Below are 24266 nucleotides of genomic sequence, written 5' to 3'. Positions count from 1 at the left end.
TAATGTCCCATGCATGCACGTAAAATTTGTAACTCTACGTGCTAGATCGAGTTTAGGGGTCTGGATCTATCATTTGGTTAAGTGTTGTACATCAGAAATCGAAGTTCTTACTAAGGGATGTGCTAGACTCGGCGAGTGCATTACTGGACTCGGCGAGTCCAAGGGTTTTGGTCCCATATCAGTGAGGGTCATAAGGACCAGTTGAGTGTGGAAGGGTTTTAGGAGTCCCGAGAAGTGACCCAACGTTCTGGACTAAGCAAAGAGTTTTGGGAATTCATGGTACTCGGCGAGTGCATGAACGGACTCGGGGAGTCCAAGACAATCTTCATGGTACTCGACGAGTTATTCATCAACTCGGCGAGTCGAGGACAGAACGTGTTCATAGGATGAAGAGTAACTCGACGAGTTGTTCATACAAATCAACGAGTCAAGACATGACATGAGTATCAGTTGATGTTGAACTCGACGCGTTGTTCATACAACTCGACGAGTCGGATGTGGATTCAGTCGGTTTTCATTTAGAAGGAAAACTCGTCGAGTCATAGCCTAACTCGACGAGTAGAGACTAGTATGAGGTCTAATGGAAGGATAGGGACTCGGCGAGTTAGCGAGTCAACTCGGCGAGTCAGGTCAACTGGAAGTTGACTTTGACTTTGACTTGGTCAAGGGGTAAAATGGTCATTTTACCCCAAGGGTAGATGTCAGTTCTGACTAAGTGTTTTGTGGGAATTTTAGCCGGAGGATTTCCGGAGCAGCAGCGGCAACAGTCAGAGGATTCCCTCACATTTCAGCAGCTACGAGGTGAGTTACCTTCTAGTAGGGGTGGGTCTAAGGCCACAATGCCGGCCCACCATTGAGGAGTATTTAAAAGATAATTTTCCTTGTGATAATTTATCTTGGTCTGGTATGCGTTGGTTATGAGTTATATCTGTATGATATGTTACATGATAGGGATAGTTTCCCTGATAGTGGTCCTTAGGAACAAGGGGTAGGCTAGTACACGGATATGTCTGGCTGTGTGCTTATATCTTGCTGTTGTATGCTAGTGGTAGGGGGTGGAATAGTCCCCAGTTATCGGTTGAAAGATACCGATGACGATTACCGGTTGAAAGATACCAATGACGATTACCGGTTGAAAGATACCGATGGCGATTACCGGTTGAAAGATACCGATGGTATTGTATGGTATGTGGTATGATGGGGGAACTCACTAAGCTTTGTGCTTACAGTTTCAGTTTTTGGTTTCAGGTACCTCTTCATCTAAGGGGAAGGAGCCAGCAGCGTAGCATGGCATCACACACACACATATGATTTTTCGCACGTTGTTTTCTGGGATTGTACTCTTTTATGACATTTGTTCATGGTTGTGGGTTTCAAATATGATGCTTGGTTTTGAGATGATGTGTTTATACAATATTTTCTAATGAATGTTTTATGAATTAATTAATCAAAAATGAAATTTTTGGGCTTGAATTTTAGAACGTTAGAAGTTGGTATTAGAGCCCTGGTTTGAGGGATTCGGACCCGCCCTCGGGTGTGTATGGACTCAAACTAAGGGACTAAAAGATTTTTACAATAAATTGGTTTTCTAAAAATCTAAACAGAAGGATTTTACGAAAGACAAGGTGTGTGATGCATGCGACCGGCCGGGCTCAAGTAAGTTTCCCCAAGATACCCATACATGTTATGTTATGCTATATGGCTTTGATTTAGAATTGCATGCTAGAATAAGACTAAGGATCTAGGAAGATGCCTTGTGTGCCTGATATATGATTCTAATAATTGCATGCTAGTTAGGGCTAAGGATCTAGGAGGATGCCTTATATGCCTATTGTATGAGCTGTATGCTAGGACTGTTTAGTCAGCAGTAGGATGGCCTGTATAGGTTATGCCTGATTTGGTTACTCGATGCACAAATGCTGCTTGCTTTGTGCTATTGGGGTTTTGGCTATTTCCAACTAACTAAGGAGCGGATATGTAACAGTACCTGCAAGTTAGTTAAGTGGAAATGGTAGGGGCTCCTGGTGCAACTGATGGCGGAGGGTACGTCGGAGAGTGCCCTAGGGAAGCCTAGGATGAGGTTAGTGGAAATGGTATCAGTAAAGGGACTCGGTGAAGTCGAAGCAATCCTTGAGGAAAGCACGGGTAGATGTGGAAGGTAGTATGGGCCCGTACTACTGAAAGCAGAGGACCCATACTCGAACCAAGGAGGGCTTAGATGAAACTGGGAACATCGGAGAGTGTGTTAGATCTCTTGAGTATATGTATGATCATGAATTTTATGCTTGTGTTTCCAGTATGGTGACCACACGACTTGGAGCAGGAGGTTCCGGATCAGGATCAGGATCAGGCTCGGGTTCGAGATCCGAGCAGGTTGATGACGGGCTACGCGAGTTCATCGCGTCTGAGATCACGAGAGGCATCCTTGAGTCGACCCCTATCGTCTTTGGTTCAATCAAGGAGGGGATTGTTGAGCTAATAGAGGATCGTCTCCGATTATTCAGGAGTGATATGGCGTCTAGCCAGGTGAGTACGCGCACACTGTCATTTAAGGACTTTCGTGGAAGAGGTGCGCAGGATTTCCATGGGGTGAAAGACCCCATTGCCGCTAGGAGATGGATCGTAGACATTGAGTCTGCGCAGCTGACGAGCTTCTGCCCAGAGGGTTCGAAGGTGAGATATGCAGCAGGATGCTTGCGAGACAGGGCTAGAGATTGGTGGGAGTCTGTTGGTGACTCATTGGGAGCCTGGGCTGTTGAGGCTATGACTTGGTCGGACTTTGTGACCAGATTCAGGGTGGAGTTTGCGCCAGCTGTGGAGCTTCAGCGGCTGGCCAGGGAGTTTTTGGATATGAGGCAAACTACAGAGACTGTGGCGGAGATCACCGCCAAGTTCTGGGAGAGGGCATTGCTGGTGCCCCAGTATGCGGGTGATGAGGATATGAGGACGACCCGCTACCATGACATGCTACGAGCTGACATTCGGGAGCATGTTAGTTTTTCAGCTTGCCCTACCTTGGATTCCATGATTGCTAGGGCTAGGGAGAGGGAGATTGATCTGGAGCACGTCCAGAAGAGGAAGGCAGTGGAGGGGCTGACGACCGGGGCTTTGGGGAAGAAGCCCAAGGGATCTGATGCTAGACCGTAAGGCCAGGCAGGACGGGACCGCTGTGGGAAATGCGGTCGGTCACACGACAGAGCTTGTCGCTCTGGGCCAGGTTCGGGCTGCTATAAGTGTGGCAAGGTAGGGCATTTTGGCAGGGATTGTACCGCCCCCGCCCCTGCGGTACAGATGACAGACCTGATTTGCTTCCTTTGCAACCATAGGGGCCACAAAAGGGCCAATTGCTCGAGATTGACAGCAGCGTCAACAGCAGCACCGGTCTCAGCGACGGCACAGGTTACAAATGGCTGGAAGGTCAAGACAGAGGCTCCAGTGGTGCGGAGCCGAGCATTTCAGCTGACAGCCGAGGAGGCACGCGCTGCACCTGATGTGGTGACGGGTATGATTTTTTTCCCTCTGATCTTTTTTTTGTTGTGATTGTGTTATTGATATGTGCTCTGTTTAGGATCGTTCCATATGAACAGCATCCCAGTTCTGGTGTTGTTTGACTCGGGCGCTACCCGATCATTTGTGTCTCTTGCGCTTAGCAAGAGATTTTCCGAGTCTTCCAGCATGTTGAATTGCCCTCTAGAGGTAGAGATTGCTGACGACCGTTCGGTGCGGCATCGATGGTATTTCGAGATTGTGTGCTGAGGTTATTTGAGGAGCGCTACTTGGTAGACTTGGTTCCCATTCCATTGCGTGGGAACAAGGTGATTATAGGCATGGATTGGCTCAGCCCAAATGGGGCAGTGATCGACTGCGCGCAGCAGTTGGTGCGGGTCAGGACCCCAAGTGGGAGAGAGCTGGTGATTCAGGGCAAGATGCCACAGCTAGGACCAGCTTTATGTTCAGCAGTGAGAGCTAGGCGTTACCTTCAGCAGGGTTGTGCAGGTTATGTCGCGTATGTTATGGATACCCGGGAAACGGGAAGGGCGACGGTGGACGATGTACCTATGGTACGGGAGTTTGCGGACGTATTCCCCGAGGAGTTGCCTGGGATACCTCTGGAACGACAGGTGGAATACAGGATCGACCTAGTTCCTGGTGCGGCTCCGATAGCCAAGGCACCGTATCGGTTGGCTCCTCTTGAGATGCAGGAGTTGTCTACACAGCTGCAGGAGCTGTTAGACAAGGGTTTCATTAGACCGAGCAGTTCACCCTGGGGAGCCCCGATTCTGTTTGTGAGGAAGAAGGACGGGTCACATCGGATGTGTATAGATTATCGGGAGCTGAACAAGGTAACGGTGAAGAACCGCTACCCACTCCCGAGGATTGATGACCTCCTTGACCAGCTATAGGGAGCATCTTGGTTCTCCAAGATTGATTTGCGTTCATGGTATCATCAAATGAGGGCCAGAGAGGAGGATGTGCAGAAGACTACGTTTCGGACACGTTAGGGCCATTATGAGTTTGTGGTGATGCCTTTCGGGCTCACCAATGCTCCTGCCGCGTTTATGGATCTCATGAACCGCGTGTGTAGACCGATGTTAGATCGATCTGTGATAGTATTTATTGATGACATCTTAGTTTACTCCAAGAGGCGGGACCAGCATGAGGAGCATCTGCGGGAGGTTCTGGATACTTTGAGGAGGGAGAACTTGTATGCTAAGTTCTCCAAGTGTGAGTTCTGGTTACGTGAGGTGCAGTTTCTTGGGCACCTTGTCAACCAGAACGGGATTTCGGTAGATCCGGCCAAGGTAGAGGTAGTGATGAATTGGGAGGTTCTGAGGTCTCCATCTGAGATTCAGAGCTTTCTAGGTTTGGCGGGCTACTATCAGAGATTTATTCAGGACTTCTCCAAGATAGCAGTTCCGCTCACCCGACTGACTAAGAAGTCGGTGGTGTATCGTTGGGGGCCTGAGCAGCAGGCCGCGTTTGAGATGCTGAGACAGAGATTGTGTGAGGCGCCAATCTTAGCCCTGCCAGAGGGCATGGAGGATTTTGTTGTGTACTGCGATGCATCCATTGCAGGTTTGGGAGCGGTATTGATGCAAAGAGGGCATGTCATCGCCTACGCGTCGAGGCAGCTGAAGCCTCACAAGGCGAACTACCCGACGCATGATTTGGATTTGGGGGCTGTTGTGTTCGCCCTCAAGATTTGGCGTCATTACCTCTATGGGGTTCGTTGTACGATTTTCACGGACCACAAGAGTTTGAGGTATCTCATGGACCAGCCAAATCTGAATATGAGACAACGTCGGTGGCTTGATGTGGTAAAAGATTATGATTGCGAGATCCTTTACCATCCGGGGAAGGCCAATGTTGTGGCTGATGCGCTTAGCCGCAAGGCAGCGCCGATCAGGGATATCTATCTGAGGATGACAGTGATGACTCCGCTTCTGGAGTGGATCCGGGAGGCTCAGCAGGAGGCTATGAAGGAGGAACATCGGAAGAGTGAGCGGATCGTGGGGCAGGTTTCCTCTTTCGACTATGATAGCCGAGGGTTATTGATGCTTCACCGTAGGGTGTGAGTTCCTTATCATGGAGGAGTATGCCAGGTCCTGATGGAGGAGGCGCACAAATCCCGATTCTCCATTCATCCCGGGGCGATGAAGATGTATAGGGATCTTCGTCTGGACTATTGGTGGCCCTGCATGAAGTGGGATATGGCATGGTATGTGGAGTGGTGCTTGACCAGCAAGAAGGTCAAGGCCGAGCATCAGAGACCACACGGCAAGATGCAGTCGTTGGATATTCCGCTGTGGAAATGGGAAGACATCACGATGGATTTTATCACCAAGCTTCCCAGGACCGCGCGGGGAATGGATTCGATTTGGGTCATTGTCGATCGATTGACCAAGAGCGCCCACTTTATCCCGATTCAGGGGAGCATCTCGGCCGAGAAATTGGCCGATATCTATATCAGGGAGGTGGTGGTGCGGCACGGAGTGCCAGTTTCGGTGATTTCATGACGAGCTGGGTACTCGTCTGCATTTTAGCACCGTTTTTCACCCGCAGACGGATGGCCAGAGCGAGCGGACCATCCAGACTCTGGAGGATATGATGCGGGCATGTGTTTTAGATTTCAGAGGTAGCTGGGATACCTACCTCCCGTTGGCGGACTTCTCGTATAATAACAACTATCATGCGAGTATCGACCGTCCTCCCTTCGAGATGTTGTATGGGAGGATGTGCAGAACCCCGATATGTTGGGGCGAGGTTGGCCAGAGATTCATCGGGAGCACCGAAGTAGTGGTCAAGACGACAAAGAAGATTTAGCAGGTCCGGAGCAGGCTTCAGACTGCTCAGAGTCGGCAGAAAAGTTACGCCGATAAGCGTCGATCAGACCTGGAATTCCAGGTCGGGGATATGGTTCTCCTGAAGGTGTCGCCATGTAAGGGCGTCATCCGATTCAAGAAGGGGGGCAAGTTGGGCCCAAGGTATATCGAACCGTTCAGGGTTGTAGCCCAGGTGGGCAAAGTGGCGTACCGGCTGGATCTGCTAGCCGAACTCAGTCAGATCCACAGCACTATCCACGTCTCTCAGCTGCAGAAGTGCTTAGTGGATGATACGGCGGTGGTACCCTTGGAGGACATTCAGGTTGATGGCAGCCTGAATTACATCGAGCGGCCTGTAGCGATCCTTGACCGGAAGTCGAAGGATCTGAGGAACAAAAGAGTAGAACTCATGAAGGTGCAATGGCAGCACTGGAAGGGGTCGGAGTGGACTTGGGAGTCGGTGAGTGAGATGGTGGAGCACTACCCCGAGCTGCTTCAGGATTGAGCGGCAGACTTCAAGAACGAAGTCTAAAATAAGTGGGGGAGATTTGTAGCACCTGGTTCTTGGTATGTATTATGTCATTAAATCTTCATTTATTTTTGCATTTTAGCCTTGGACTCGACGAGTCGAAGGACTGACTCGCTGAGTAGAAGTGGGGTTTGAGTTGCGGACTCGGCGAGTCGGGTCCCGGACTCGGCGAGTAGCCGTTGTTTGGACAAAAACCCTAATCCAGGGGTTTGCACCCTATTTAAACAACCTTATGCAGCCTCCTTTCCCCCTTTATGCTCCCAAACACTCCTCATAGCAACCCTAGCCGTTTTTTAGAAGATCTAAGGCTTTTTGAGTGATTATTGTGATTTTTGACCTCAAGGAAGAAGGAAGAGCATAGAAGGATCAAGAGGGGACTGAAGGATTCGAGTTTGGTTCATCATTTGTAGTCTTTGGAAGGTATAAAGTCTGAACCTTGCTCATTCATTTGTTAGATCCCTCTTTGAGGTGGTTTAGGGCTTTTATAAGCCATTTTTGGTGGCCAACCATGTTTGCAAACATGGTTGGGGGTTTCGGCTTCTGTATCATGTCATTTTATGAGTCACAAGTCAGATCTAGGTTGCTTTTTGCACCAAGGAAGGCCACATGCAACAAAAGAACCATTTTATAGCCTTTTAAGCTCTAATGTCCCATGCATGCATGTAAAGTTTGTAACTTTACGTGCTAGATCGAGTTTAGGGGCTTGGATCTATAATTTGGTTAAGTGTTGTACATCAGAAATCGAAGTTCTTAGTAAGGGATTTGCTAGACTTGGCGAATCCATTCCTGGACTCGGCGAGTCCAAGGGTTTTGGTCTCAAATTAGTGAGGGTCATAAGGACCAGTTGAGTGTGTAAGGGTTTTAGGAGTCCCGGGGAGTGACCCAACGTTCTGGACTAAGCAAAGCGTTTTGGGAATTCATGGTACTCGGCGAGTGCATGACCGGACTCGGCGAGTCCAAGACAATCTTCATGGTACTCGGAGAGTTGTTCATCAACTCGACGAGTCGAGGACAGAACGTGTTCATAGGATGAAGAGTAACTCGACGAGTTGTTCATACAACTCAGCGAGTCAAGACAGGACATGAGTATCAGTTGATGTTGAACTCGACGAGTTGTTCATACAACTCGGTGAGTCGGAGGTGGATTCAGTCGGTGTTTATTTAGAAGGAAAACTCGTCGAGTCATCGCCTAACTCGACGAGTAGAGACGGGTATGAGGTCTAATGGAAGGATAGGGACTCGGCAAGTTAGCGAGTCAACTCGGCGAGTTAGGTCAACTGGAAGTTGACTTTGACTTTGACTTGGTCAAGGGGTAAAATGGTCATTTTACCCTAAGGGTAGATGTCAGTTCTGACTAAGTGTTTTGTGGGAATTTTAGCCGGAGGATTTCCGGAGCAGCAGCGGCAGCAGTCAGAGGATTCCCTCACAGTTCAGCAGCTACGATGTGAGTTACCTTCTAGTAGGGGTGGGTCTAAGGCTACAATGTCGACCCACCATTGAGGAGTATTTAAAAGATGATTGTCCTTGTGATAATTTATCTTGGTCTGGTATGCGTTGGTTATGAGTTATATCTGTATGATATGTTACATGATAGGGGATAGTTTCCCTGATAGTGGTCCTTAGGAACAAGGGGTAGGTCAGTACCCGGATATGTCTGGCTGTGTGCTTATATCTTGCTGTTGTATGCTAGTGTTAGGGGGTGGAATAGTCCCCAGTTACCGGTTGAAAGATACCGATGACGATTACCGGTTGAAAGATACCGATGATGATTATCGGTTGAAAGATACCGATGGTATTGTATGGTATGTGGTATGATGGGGGAACTCACTAAGCTTTGTGCTTACAGTTTTAGTTTTTGGTTTCCGGTACCTCTTCATCTAAGGGGAAGGAGCCGGCGGCGTAGCATGGCATCACATACACATATGATTTTCCGCACGGTGTTTTCTGGGATTGTACTCTGATATGATATTTGTTCATGGTTGTGGGTTTCAAATATGATACTTGGTTTTGAGATGACGTGTTTATACAATATTTTCTAATGAATGTTTTATGAATTAATTAATCAAAAATAAAAATTTTGGGCTTGAATTTTTGGATGTTACAATTAAGCACTTAAAAATATAAATGAATTTTGGCCAAGTACAATGGGCGTACTTATGAGTACGTTGGGCGTACTCCCTTGGGAGCCTGATCTAGACCTTGAGTATGCTAAGCATACATGTTGAGTACGATGGGCGTACTCAGCTGAGTCAAATTGGTTGAGTTTTTGATTGTTTACATTAACCAAGTTTGACCTTGGTTTATTTTGGGTATTTTGATTTATAGTAAGTTTCATCATTTTTCAATAAATAGGTGACCCGTAGAGCTGATATTTGGAGCTATGACCTATTCAACTATCTTTTTAGACTGAGAGGTGAGTTTTCCTCACTGTACTTCTGGGGCGAATGCACCAATGCCGACCCATTAGGTTATTTGTATCCTGGTATGTAGGATGTTGTTATATTGTATTGATATGTTAGATTTAAATCATGGTATATAGGATGTTGTTATGTTGTAGTGATCTGTTATATTCAAATCATGTTATATTGGATGTTGCTATGTGGTAGTGATTTGTTGACATGCATGTTTGGCTGCTGACAGATTATATGTTTATCTGTTGCTCATGTCGACATAGTATGTTTTGGGTTAAGGCTTTACTGCTATGTGTGTGAGCCAACAGACCAGGGGTAATCCACCCTGATGGTTGTAAAGCCGAGGGTCTTCCAGTCTGATGACTGAATGGACCCGTTACATGTTGGCATTCCAGTCCGATGACTGATTAGACTGATGGTAATCCAGCCCGATAGCTGTGGACCCAAGGGTATTCCAGTCCGAAGATTGAGTACACACAACATGCATGATTGTATATGTTTTATGTTGTGTGGTGGTACTTTGGGCGAACTCACTAAGCTTTGGCTTACAGTTTCAGTTTTATGTTTCAGGTACTTCAGACGACCGTAGGAAAGCGAAGGCGTGATCATGCACATCATCTTGGTTTTGATGATACTGGCTTGGGACATTATGATATATGATTTCTGTTTTTGAGAACAATGTTTTGTAAACGTTTGGTTGATTTGGGTTTTGTTTGAAAACAATGATTTCTCTTGATTTAAAAATGAAAAATTTTATCGTGATTTTTGGTAGGTTACATTTTAACTATTTGCATAATAATCTTTATATTATCTATTAAGTTTAACTAAATTTCGATTTAAGTTAACTCTTTTACATTATATTTAAACTAACAATTTAAATATTGTATACAAACTATTCAAAGTTTTGTGAAAAAAAATTATCCACATACAAAAACATACTCAAACTAATAAGTTAATTATAATGCGTTAAAGTTAAAGACATAATTTTATAAGTAGAAGTAAAATATGTTATTTAATATGAAAATTTACTTAATTTTAGATTACAATTAAGTTTTCCATTTAATTAATATTATTAACCATTTTATAGTCATTATTAGAAAGAAAATAAAAATTCATTAGAGTTTCAAATAAATGTGATAAAAGGAAAAATATCCCTTTAATTTATAATACTACACGATATTTCGCGCATTGCGCATTATAATTAAAATATTTATAAATATATGTTATTAAAATAAAGATATTATTGTTAGTTACTTTAAATTAATAATTCTTACACTAATTTATACTAATTTATTATAAAGCATTCTAAGTATTTTAAATAAATGATAGCATTATCAAATATGGATATATGAAATTACTTTTGTAATGGATTTATGAGTATCAAATAATAGATCCCATATTATTTTATTTAAAGTCGTATAATCTCAATAGCCGATACCCGTAAAAATAAAAATAAACTCAATTGAAGTATACATATTTTATTTGATATATATATATATATATATATATATATATATATATATATATATATATATATATATATATATATATATATATATATATAGGTTGTTTGAGAATTTGAAATTACGATGTAGGTTTTATATTTAATATTTTTTACACCTTTATTATTTTTAGTGAATTTTAAAAATTAAAACTATCTTTTGATAGATTTTTTATATTAATATTCTCCTTAAACTTTTAATATTTTTAATTTATTTTAAAGAAAAAATTATTATTATAAAAAGTAAATTTTCTTCAACTTTTTTTTGTTAATTTGACATTTTATATTTAAATTTATTAACTATTTATAAAAAAAATAGGTTTTGAATATATTATAAAAATTAAGTTTTGAATTTAATATCATATTTTGATTAACAAACTAACTATATGATAGTAAGAATAAAAAAAATTAATATTGAAATTACAATAATATTGGATTTAATGTACTAATTTAAAAAGAAGTTGAAAAATTAAAAGTTTCAGATGAATATAGTTGAAGAAAAAATGCTTCTGTTATAAGTATATATATAAATATAATTATAAATATATAGATAGATGGTATAGATATAGATTATAATTTAAGTTTTCTATTTAATTAATATTATTAACCATTTTATAATATTATTAAAACGACTTACACACCATTAATCTAATCCTAAATTCATACATTTCTGTCTCAAGTTGAACTTCAACAACATATATCCCTCAAACTCTTAATAACCAAAGACCCTTCTCAATATTAATTATCTGATTCTTTAATTATATCTTGAATTCAACAATAACTAGCCTTGGTTTTAACCAAATAACCAATCACTTAAAGTACAAATCAATATGTACCCAATAGCCATAACCAGATAGTAAATCTAATAAAAAAACGGATGGGTGGTAGACGGTTCGTAGAAACAACTGGAGATGGGTGGTCGAAATTTCGCAGGCAAGAAAATCAAAGGCAGAGGAATGATACTACTACGTTCTACGTCGCGGGATTCCCTGATGGGACCTGCAAAAAGGATCTACATGAAGTCTTTGATAGATTGGGGAAAATATTTGATATCTATATCGGTGGGAAGAAGAACCGACGTAAGCAAAACTTCGCTTTTATCAGATATGCTGGCGTGATCGACACACATGGGATGGAATTGAAAATGAATGGAGTCAGATTCCATGGAGTAACCCTACTCGCCAACCTCGCCAAATATCAGAAAGAGAGATCCAATCGTATGCAGATATCCAGCAGAAAACCTAATGTTTTGGATGCTGCCCCTAAGTTTAATTTCAGAAGCAGGGATTCTAGAACCTTTGCGCAAGTAGCTGCAGGAGTAAATGTAGCTCATCAAGGTAATTCCCCTCCTATAGTTCTTAATGCCAAAACTGCCATGAGTGAGTGAACCAAGAAGACCCTACTGATCGGAGAAGCTTTAAGCCTTGATCACATTGCCAACTTACCTGAACATACATTCACGTATGAAAATACAAAGTATCTTGGAGGTCTCAAGCTAGGTATTAAATTTGGTTCATCTAAAGAAGCTAGTGAATTCTTAGAAGACAGATCAAGATGGCACGAATGGTTTAAGTGGTTGACTATGGACATGAACACTGATGTGCAATACGAAAGACTAGCATGGCTAAAGATAACAGGAGTTCCTCTCAGATATTGGAACACTAACAATTTTTCCAAGATTGCAAGCAAATTTGGGAAGGTTATTATTCCATTCGAAAGCCTATATGACAGAAAAGACCTAACCATGGGAAAGGTGGGTGTTATCACATCATCGAAGAATTGGATAAATGAAGTGGTTAGAATCAATGTCGACGGTACGGTGGATGGTGTTGGGGTCGTTGAGAATACTGAAGACTGGTCTCCGTTCAAGTCTTGCCAATTCGAGAAAATGGAAGATGGGTCAGAATCTGAAGGCTGCGATAACGATAACGAAGACAATGGGGTCTCTGAAACGTGGATCCCGGAGGAAGATAATGATCTAGAGGAAGGGGAATTCCGGCGCGAAGATGAACCTGAAACTTGGATGAACAAGACAAACAGACATGATGAGTTTGGTAATCCTCCGGCAAATGTTGAGAACCCAAAAGACGCAACGGTCGGGCTTAACGATGTAATCCCCCAGGAAGAAGTCAACATGGGGTGTTTAAATGAGTCGGTTGGGATGCCCCATGTGTTGAAAGATATACAAACCTCTGTGTTTGAAGCCGGCAGGATAAGGTCAGACCCGGGTGATGTGGGTTTGGACTCTGACCCAAAAGATATTGGGCTCATGGACAATTCTAGCCCTATAAGGAGTTCTTCACTAGCCCCAAATAATTCTAAGACTTCTAATTCTAATTCTAATTTGTCATCCTATTCTAAGCACTGCTGCAGTGAGCCTAAGAGTAAAAGGAGAAAAAGAAGGCGAGGTAGTCGATCCCCCATAAATGGCGATGCATCTTCAAGAGTCAATTGTCTGACACAAAATTCACAAGACCCTAAGTCTCCTAATGGGGATGTACAGTTGGATCTCAACAAAGAACCGTCGTTATCAGGCTCATCTGAGGGGTCTGGTAAGACTTTATCCAATGAGATTATTCAAACGGTGGCGATTGGGGCTGAAGTAGGCTTCCAGATGGGGGTCGACAACCCCATCTTAAATGAAGTAGGAGGAGGTATTGGAGATTATACAATTCAACAATGAATTTCCTATCGTTGAACGTAATAGGAGTGGGCGAAGGGGTAAAAACTGGCTGGGTAAGAAGGCTGAAAAAGCAACACAAGGCGAATTTCATTGGGCTACAGGAGACGCAGATATCGACTTCATCAAGGATTGATGTTAATGGATGTTGGGATTCAAATGAATTTGACTATGAAAGTGTTGATGCCAGTGGACGATCTGGTGGGATTATCTCGATTTGGAATATTTCTGTGTTCCAAATGACTGATGTTATCAAGAATCGCCACTACTTGGTTGTATCTGGGAAATATACAGGCTCTCCTGAGAATGTTATTCTGAACATTCTGAACATATATGGTCCTCAATCAATCTCGGATAAAAAGAAGGTATGGATTGAACTGCTTAACATAATAAATCAAAAACCTGGAATGTGGGTGGTATTTGGAGATTTTAACGTAGTAAGGAATCAGAGTGAAAGACGTAATTCCCAATTTTGCCCCTATAGTACTTCTGATTTCAACAGATTTATCCAGGAGGCCAACTTAAAAGATTACAACATGGGAGGTGAAAGATTCACATATATGAGTAGGGTTGATGCTAAACTGAGCAAATTTGACAGATTCTTAACGTGTCCGAATTATCTGCAAATGTTCCCTCTTAGCCACGTAACAGCTCATCCTCGAGAGCTATCTGATCATAGTCCTATTACCCTCCTGTCTAGCGAAGCTGACTTTGGGCCTATTCCTTTCAAGCTCTTTAATTCTTGGCTATATAAAGAAGGTTTTGATCAATTGGTGAGTGATGCATGGTATTGTTTTAGAGGGTTTGGGACGCCTGACGCATACCTAGCCGCCAAATTTAGATTCTTAAAAGATAAAATCAACAAATGGAGGAATGAGGGTGATCAAATAGAGAGACGGGAAGTTAATGTCGCTAAGGATGTGGTCAAAGAAATAGAAAAGGCTGCAGAATCTAGATCCCTATCCTCAAATGAACAGAGAATTCGAGCCGACGCGATAAAAAAGATAATGGAGTGGGAACGCCTGCAAGCTCTCGATCTCAAACAGAAAGCGCGTATCAAATGGACTATTGATGGAGATGAGAACAGTAAGTTCTTCCATGGGTATATCAATAGCAAAAATCGAAGGAATCTTCTACATGGTCTTATGATCAATGGGAGGTGGACGACGGGGGTCAATGAAATAAAGGAGGAAGCATATAGGTTCTTCCACGATAAATTCACGGATGCTCATCTGGTTCGGCCCAACTTTAGCAACCCAAATTTTAAATCAATTTCTATGATGGATGCAATTAGAATTGAGTCCCCTTTTTCCCCTGAAGAAGTCAAGGATGCGGTATGGGACTGTGGTTGTGAAAAGGCCCCAGGACCGGACGGCTTTACATTCAAATTCATGAAAAAATTTCTGGGGCACGATTAAAGAAGACGTAATGAAGTTTGTAACGCACTTCGAGGAATCTGGCTCATTTGCCCGGGGATGTAATTCCTCATTCATCACCCTAGCCCCTAAGATCAAGGACCCCCTCTGCCTAAATGATTACCGCCCCATAAGTCTGATCGGTTGCTTAAGCAAAATAATAAGCAAACTACTTTCCAATAGGTTGAAGTCGGTTATTGGTAACCTGATCGGTGATATGCAATCGGATTATGTCGAAGGCAGATGCATTTTAGAGGGACCTCTTATGGTTAATGAGGTGTGTTCATGGGCAAAGAGAGCACATAAAAAGATTCTCCTTTTCAAAGTAGACTTCGATAAAGCATTCGACTCGGTGAATTGGAAATACCTTGACTCAACTATGGAGCAAATGGGTTTTGGAAATAAATGGAGGTCATGGATTCGTGGTTGCCTGAACTCGTCTTGGGCGTCGGTAATCATAAATGGATCGCCAACAAAAGAATTCCCTATGTCTAAGGGAGTTCGTCAAGGAGATCCGCTTTCACCGTACTTGTTCATCATTGCTATGGAAGGTTTGAGTGTGGCCATTAGGACGGCGTGCGATAAAGGAATATTCAAAGGTGTTCAAATTCCGGGTAACGGTCCAATCCTGTCTCACCTCTTCTACGCGGATGACGCCCTGTTTATTGGGGAGTGGTCAAGAGCAAACCTAAAGAACCTGGCACGCATTCTTAGATGTTTTCACATATCTTCGGGGCTCAAAGTCAACTTTCATAAATCAAAAGTCCTTGGAATTGGAGTGGATTCAGCTGAAACATCGAATTGGGCCAATCTTCTTGGGTGTGTATCAGGTGATCTACCATTTGACTACCTTGGCGTGCCGGTTGGTGCCAATATGAATTTAAAAAAACACTGGAAGCCCATAATCAAGAAATTTTAGTCTAAGCTTTCATTGTGGAAGGCTAAATCGCTATCGTTTGGAGGAAGGCTCACACTAATCAAATCGGTTCTAGGTAATCTGCCTACCTACTTCTTGTCCTTATTTCGTGCTCCTGTAGGTGTAATAGAAGAACTGGAAAAGATAAGACGTTCCTTCCTGTGGGGAGGTGGTGAAGATAAAAAGAAAATTCATTGGGTGTCCTGGGACAAAGTCCTTGCAGCCAAAGAAGCAGGGGGACTTGGAGTGGGATCCATTCAAGCCTTAAATATTGGTCTGCTTGTAAAATGGTGGTGGAGGCTGAACAATGAATCTAAATCTCTGTGGGCAAGAGTAATTACCGGCATTCACAACTTAGCGAATAAACCAATTGATTATTTATCCGCACGAAGATATGTTGGAGTTTGGAATAATATCGCCAGCAGTAGAAAATTCTTGTGTGGGCTTGGGATTAGAATACATGATTTGTTCAACATTAAAATCATGTCAGGGAATAATACCCTGTTTTGGTATGACCATTGGATTGGTTCTAGCAACCTAAAAACAAGATATCCTAACTTATTTGAATTGGAATCAAAGAAAAGGTGCACTGTTGCGGACAGGATTGGCGATCGGAATCAAAACTGGAAGTGGAAATCTAGGCCTTCTACTCGAGGACTTGATTCTGAAGTTCACGGTCTAGGTAATGAAGTTTCTAATGTTCAATTAAACCCGGGATTGGATCAATGGAGATGTAAACTTTCAGCAGATGGCAAGTTCTCTGTGGCTATCATTCGACAACTTGTTGATAAGCTGAAAACCAACAACCCAGTGGCCCCGAAGATTATTTGGAGTAAAATTGTCCCCATTAAGGTGCTATGTCTGGTATGGAGGGCTGTACAACAACGAATACCAACTGCTACTGCTTTGGAACGAAGGGGTATTTTGGTCAACTCGTCAATATGCAATTCTTGTATTGGAAACTCTGAATGCGCGGATCATGTGCTGATTAATTGTCCGTTTGCGAACACTATTAGGGGCTGCATTTGGAGATGGTGTGGAATTGCAGGAGAGCATGAGTCCATACAAACAATCTGTGACTTGATAGACTTTGCAAGCAATTGGGGGAGGAATAAGAGGAAACAGAAACGGTTCGTAGCAATTTGCTATGGCATGATTTGGAACTTATGGCGATTCAGGAACAAAAGGCTATTCCAATGCGAGAGTATTTCTATCCAAAACGGTTTGGAATGCATTAAGGCTATGACCTTCTTTTGGGTAGAACATAGAAGTAATAAGGGTATGTATAGTTGGGAGGAATAGGGGATATCTCCATTTTATGACTTGTAATTCTGCATTTACTTGTACGTTTTTACTTTGGTCCCTCTTCTAGCTCCTTGCTAGGTGAGGGTTCCTTTCTTTAATAAATTATTTGCCGTTTCCAAAAAAAAAAAAAAAAAAAAAAACCCAACAGCCATAACCAGTTTATGGTAAAACTCAAATTATACTTTGTATTCAACACAATTCTCGAGATCAGAAAACAACATAATCAACACCAAACAAGAAGATTGGATTTATTCAAATTACAATCTCAAACTCACCCATACAACGTACATAACTCGAACTTAAACCACCACCTTTCCATCTTTCAAGGCAATGTATAGGCTACAAATTAAACAAAACGTACAAATTAGTCAGCCTCCACATAAAAAAAACAACAACGCAATTAAATAATCAAAAAAATTAACCAACCTCCACATTGATAACCAACGGGCCGATCAACAATATTGCAACGTTTAGGAATTGTCACAGCGATCTCTGGCTTAATCCCAGAAGATTTTGCAGTATTAGACAGCATTACAGCACACAAGCATTTAGGGTTCTTCCCTATTCTCTTCACTTGAGCACAACAACTCGAAGAAACCGAAGCATTCACGTCTTGTGCAGCTGATGCACATGGTGCGAGCTTGAAGGCTTCCATGTCGGGATTTGCTTTGCCACATTCTCCAGCTCCGTTTACTTCACTCCATGCAGCGATCACAAGAAGAACAGCAAGCAAGTATACGAGTTTGAATGAAGCTGCCATTTGTGTGTGGAAGTAGTTGTGAATTCGTTGGGTTTTATAGCTAGCTATCAAGAAAGTTCAATGGAGGAAGCACCATCGATTGATCAGTCATTGAGTGTTGTTATGTGGGATTATGGAAACAAGAATTGTGGAAGGATTTTAAATTAGTTGAATGCGTTATTGGGAAGAGTAATAAAAAGTAGTAATGGATACACCTATCTTTGTCTATCATAACATAATACGCACTCTAAAAGTAATATTAATTACATAAGATAGTGTTTGCACCACTATGATGGTGTTAGTGATTTTGCTCTTAAGAACATGTGAATGCTTTTTATTTTTTGTAAAACCGATAACAAAATAAGTTTTGTTATCACTTCTTTTGTAAAATGGAGTTTGCAAACTTGCTTTAATTCGCGGAATTGCTTTTAATACATGAATCTTTTAAGTTTTGTAGAGTTTATAGTTTAAGGTTTAGAAAGAAAACTAATATTTAGTAGATAAGTTTAGTGTCATTAAGTTATCATCATATGATGCACTACCAAAAAATAAAGGAGTTGACTAAAAATAAAAATAAAATCACGATGACAAGTGAAAAGATATGCCATTTCTGTTGTCGGCACACAGTCACTAATTTGTCTCTAGCATAAACATTTGTGATGCTAACTTTTGTCAATGATTCGTCAGAATTTTCTTCCATTTTTTATTTTTTGTGTTTATGTTGGAGTCCCCATCGATATTGGACATATTTTCTTTGCAGTCTATTACTACATGTTTAAGTTTAACGTTCAATCAAGTGATATACAATTTTCTAATACAAAGTCCAATTTCATGATACAAAACAAATAACAATTCAATATTTCAACCAATATTCATTGTTCTAATATAAAGTTCGATTTCTTAATACAAAGTACAATATCTTAATAGAAAAGAAAATGTTATAATAAAAGTAAAAAAATAAAAATAAAAAAAAAGTCCTAATTGGGTAGAATTAATAAATTATACTTTGAAAATCTATCAAATTATAGCAATATCATTCCAAATGAAAATACAATGTCTTAATAGGAACAAAACCTGAAGTACAATGTTATAATGGATAACCAAATTCAAAACGGTTTAAATTTTATAATACGATGACATAAAAAGTTAGTTTCCAAAGTACTATGTCTTAATATGTTATAATTTCAAAGTATAATGTCATAATATATTAGATTTTGAAAGTATACTTTTATAATTGAATGTAGAACGTTATGATTACTTAAGTTTTCAAAATACATTGTCTTATTAAATTAGAGCTGCAATGTATGATATGTTATGTACCACGATGTTTCATTTGATAAGAATTGCTTCTTGAACCCCAAATTGGATTTTTGTTTCTCCCTAAACAAATACAAAAAGAACCTTCACCATAAAGTACAAATAGATACACCACAATATACATAATTCCAAAATACATAGATATATCATACAACTTAGATATTTGCACAATTCAAAATTATGCATCTCTAACATTAACATGGTTCCAAAGTATATTTTAAATGCTACATTGTAAGTTACTAATCATTATCAGAATTAAAGTCACATATACCGAGTTCATCATCATGATCATCATCCTCATTTGAATGATCATTTGGTTATCATCAAATTTTCCTTACTCGTTGCCGACATCAATATGTTTATTCTCAACATCTTTATTACAAATTATTCTATATTTCCTTCAATAGTTAGACACGTGGGCTACTCCACTACATGTTCATGACTACTTATGGTATGTACTTTACCCTCTTAAAAGATTTATTCCTCAACTTTATCATCATGATAGCCTTCTTAACTATTATGTTATGCTAGTTCATATATGCTTCTTGGATTCGGTATCGACATATTGCAACAATCCACAAATCTTTAAAATCATTTAGCATTTAAGGATATGGTGCATAATATGCGTGTTAGGCTTATGTAGACATTCAACTTAAACCCTAGTGGCGAACAAAAATAGGATCTAGGAACGTCAATAATCAAATAAGTATCAAACCAAAAATGGCATCGAAACAAAATATTAACACTATTCCAAAATACATTATTTAATGCTACATTGTAAGTAATTAATCATTATCGAATAACAAACACATATATTGAGTTCATCATCACCATCGTCGACGTCTGAAATGTAATCTATCATCAAATTCTTCTTCATCATTGCCAAATTATATATGTTTATCATCAAAATCTTTATTATAATTTGTTATATTTATTCTTCAATAGCAAGACAAGTGTGTTCCCATGTTGCATATTCATGACCACTTATGGTAAGTATTTTACCCTCCTGAAAGAATTATCCCTCATCTTTGCCGTCATCATCACCTTTGTCGGTATTCGGTAACATGTTCCACTAGTTCATATATTCTTCTTGGCTTCGTCTTGAAAATAACCCACCAATCCTTTATTATGTTTGAAGTTGAGTTTATTTCCACCGTTTTTGTCCTTCCAATTAACCATGGACATTTATGTTAGGCTGTCAATAATCAATGTACTCTGCATCATTACATACTTGCAATGTTTTAAAAACCGGTTTTTTAGTTGAACCGATATGGTTCCCGGTTTCCGGTTCAACCGGTTCTACCGCCGGATGAACCGGTTTCTATATTTTTTTATGTTTTTTTCTATTTTCCTACACATACATACATATAGAAATTATGAATTTGATGTTTACAAGTTCAAACATTAAGAATACATATAAAAATAAGTTGTAAATGAATCCAAATATATTAAAATAATACATAACCATAGGTTTTAGTGTTTTGCAATGTTTTAAAAACCGGTTTTTTAGTTAAACCGATATGGTGACCGGTTCCCGATTCAACGGGTTCTACCGCCGGATGAACCGGTTTCTATATTTTCATGTTTTTTTCTATTTTCCTACATATACATACATATAGAAATTATGAATTTGATGTTTACAAGTTCAAACATTAAAAATACATATAAAAATAAGTTATAGATGAATCCAAATACATTAAAATAATACATAACCATAAGTTTTAGTGTTTTACATCAATCCATATACATCAAAAAGAAAATAAAGTATAATACCGAAACGAAATATAGTTTTTGATGAATACAAACACATCAAAAGTTTTTATAACATTTGTCATATGTTTTTATTTAGAAAAAACTAAATAGATTTGAAAAAAAATCACCAAAGTTTATTATGTAAACGGTTCTTTTTCATGTGTTTTTATTCGGTTCAACCGGTTTATTTTGACCGGTTCAACCGGTTTTTTCTAAAAACCGACCGGTTCAATCCGGTTCAAAAATCAATGTAAAACCAGTAATAGTTTAACCGCTCTCTCTCCCGGTTTTCGGTCCAACTAGTTCGACCAGCCAGTTCAAACCGGTTTTTAAAACATTATATACTTGTAAATTGAAATTAAAGTGTTTATTTTGAGTTATTCATAAAAATGACCATATTATAAGGTTTCATATCTCCATGAAACCACCTTTTTAGGAATTTAATCACATGACCACATATTCCGATAAAATCCATTCATGAAATAGCGAGGATCCTTGAATGATATAAATCAAATAGATAAGCGTTAGCGATATTATATAAACCTGTGTGTATATGATTTAGGATAGATTCTCTAGTCATTATCTTATAGGTCTTGATAACCATTCATGGATTTGATTTCCCTTTTCAATATTAATAATTTTCATGTTCCCGACTTACCATTCAACCTTTGAGTACATGCAATCATAAGTTTGTATCGCTAAAGACTCCTGAGGATCCTATTTAAGTCCATATAAGGGTTTTGAAGCTTCATATCCTACCTACAGGTACTATTAATATTAATAATGTGATTATTGGCAAACATGCATCTTAGCCTATCTTTGATATCCCAATTCTCACAAAGGATTAATAAACATAATTTAGATCGTCGAGTACTCTATGTACATTAGTTGGGATCATATTTAGAAAATTGCATTCTACTTATGGGTAGTTCGTTTAATTTGTTTGTTGGTGTAATCATTAGGATTGTAATTGTAATCTTTAAATTCATATCAAATTTATTAAATAAAATTCTCAAAAATTAATATTCATAAACAAACATCTTTGCGGTTGCTTATCTTTTGCATGTTTGTCCACAAAGTGTTCAACAATGCATCTGAAAGATCTATATGTTCATTAATCATTATAGAATGATATTTACTAATAATATATGATTATAAATGGTCAAGCTAATAACAACTTGATGTAAAGAATTTATTTATAAGAATTTGATTCTTGATAAATATTTATGATTCTTGTAATTAATTAGAAATTATTTATTTTAGGAAAATGATATAATTTCAATATAAGTATCATGGTTTATATCATAAAGTATGATATATAAAGTCATGTGCATCCTTTTGAACCTAAAGACATTTTGTCTTTTAGCTAAGATGTCATGGTTTTATAAAATATAAAAGTTACAAGATTTTTATAAATGTCTCTTCCTTTTATATAAGAAAAACCTAACTTGAGAAAGCTAGGGGACATACTTGTCTTACTTGATTTTTTTTTTAAAATGAGTGTTAGGAATATGTAATGACAAGATGATTAAGCATGTCTTAAAGTGCTAAGACTCATAGGATAAAGAGCTTGATAAAATCCTTAAAAAAGGCTTTCATTCATGTTCTCTTTTTGCTAAGCAAAACAACGAATTTCTTCATGGTTCTCTCGCTTCATTCTAGTTTTTCTCTTTAGTGTTAAGATAAAGATAAAGAAAAGTTGATACTTTATTTTACTCTTCTTTAAGACAAAAGCTTTGTTTTGTTCTTAAAGGCTTAACAGGTTATTATTATTACAAGAATGACTAACATTCATATCAAGTTGACAATTGTTGGTGGATATCTCTAGAGGAACTCTACTTTGTGTTTTTGCCACACTTCTACAACTTCCAACCTCCCAAGAGGAATTAAAGACTTCAAAGCTTGTAATCGTTTCTTTTTATGGTTGTTGTTAATCTTTTATGTTCATGCAAAATGATCTTTGATGGTTTAAAATGGTTTTAAGTATATTTAACATTTTAAAGCTTTTGTTGTTGTTTCTAGTGTTTTTAGAAATCGATTTTTGAATAAAAACCAACATCATCTGTAAATATGTATCGTTAAAGAACAACGAAGCTATTGCATATAAAATGGGATGTCGTTTGTGGTAAAGCCAATACAATTGTATACTTAATCGTAACCTCCTTTCCCACGCTACCGACTTCCCTTTCTCTCTTCTTCCTGGTAGTTTATTATTTTGGTGTTATGATACCTCAAAATTTTTATACGGGCATGTGCTTGTACTAGCAGGGTTTTTTTACAAAGATTGACCTAAAACCTTTAAACATTATTACAACTAAATGTAGAACCTGTGAGGGAAATTTATGATAGATTTTCTTAATCTAGACATCCATTAATAACTAATTTGTGTTCAATAATGTTTGCATCCACCAACAAATAATACAATTTTTGTGACATCCCCACTTTCACAGTTAGAAAATATCTTATTATTTATGTTTATTTTAAAAATAGAGTATTCTTTATATAGCGGAATTTTTCCCATAAAAGTATTTCCTGAAAAATGTTTTTTATTGATTTATTAAAACTTGGGATGTCAAAATTGATACAAGAATCATAAGCATAAGTGTAGTCAATATAGGCCTTACAATATCTTTTATACTTTGGCCTATCTTTCCTCGAATCTCTCATCATGTCCAAACATCATTATCTTTGTATTGCTTCCTATAATACAAAGAAAATGAGTGAGTCGGGTTGGGAAATCCGGTAAGTACATAGTGTTTTCAACTCACATTATTATAATCTTTAATTATATATTTCACATCAAACAATAAACTCAATTACCCATTGCGGTTATCCTCACTTCCTAATGTAACACCCAAAAATTTCAAACCAATTTAAACTTTCAAAACAACCCAAGTTCCATTAGTTATTACAAAAAGGTTTCCAAATAGTTTATTATCAGAGTATCCTAGAAACAAGGCAACGACTTGTTGTAACGACGTAAACTTTGAAAACAATTTTTCATTTTTAAACCATACTTTTAATCATCAAAAACAATATTAAAACATAATGTATCCAATGTCATAATAACAAAACAATTCCCAGAATCTCAAAAATAAACTCTATGAGTGTGTACGGATCATGTCGGTGCCTTCCCGTGATCCTCGCTGGTACCCGAAGCACATATCACAACAACTGTAAGCATAAATGTTTAGTGAGTTCCCCAAAATACCACATACAACACATATGTTTTTCCATGCCATAACTCTGTGGGACCTTCCGGTCCAAGTGTATCAGGGGACTTCCGTCCCGAATCCCGGTAGACCTTCCAGTCCTACCCGTATCGACCTTCCGGTCCATATCATTTGGACCTTCTGGTCCTTATCATACATAACATAC

General features: G+C 39.2%; 1 protein-coding gene across 1 annotated transcript; it reads right to left on the bottom strand.

Moving 5' to 3' along the window:
• Positions 1 to 17238: 17238 nt before the first annotated feature.
• On the bottom strand, positions 17239 to 17945 carry LOC145072267 (uncharacterized). Its single transcript, XM_079018663.1, has 2 exons — positions 17507 to 17945; positions 17239 to 17419 (listed from the first exon to the last, which is right to left on the bottom strand). Exons 1-2 carry the CDS (start codon positions 17838 to 17840, stop codon positions 17403 to 17405), a joined length of 351 nt encoding a protein of 116 aa, XP_078874789.1. The 5' UTR covers positions 17841 to 17945; the 3' UTR covers positions 17239 to 17402.
• Between the last annotated feature and the right edge of the window lie 6321 nt (positions 17946 to 24266).

The sequence above is a fragment of the Lactuca serriola genome, chromosome 9 (genome assembly GCF_051521515.1).
Source record: "Lactuca serriola cultivar US96UC23 chromosome 9, Lser_US96UC23_V15, whole genome shotgun sequence".
Classification (NCBI taxonomy): domain Eukaryota; kingdom Viridiplantae; phylum Streptophyta; class Magnoliopsida; order Asterales; family Asteraceae; genus Lactuca; species Lactuca serriola.
This window is presented reverse-complemented; position numbering and strand designations above follow the sequence as displayed.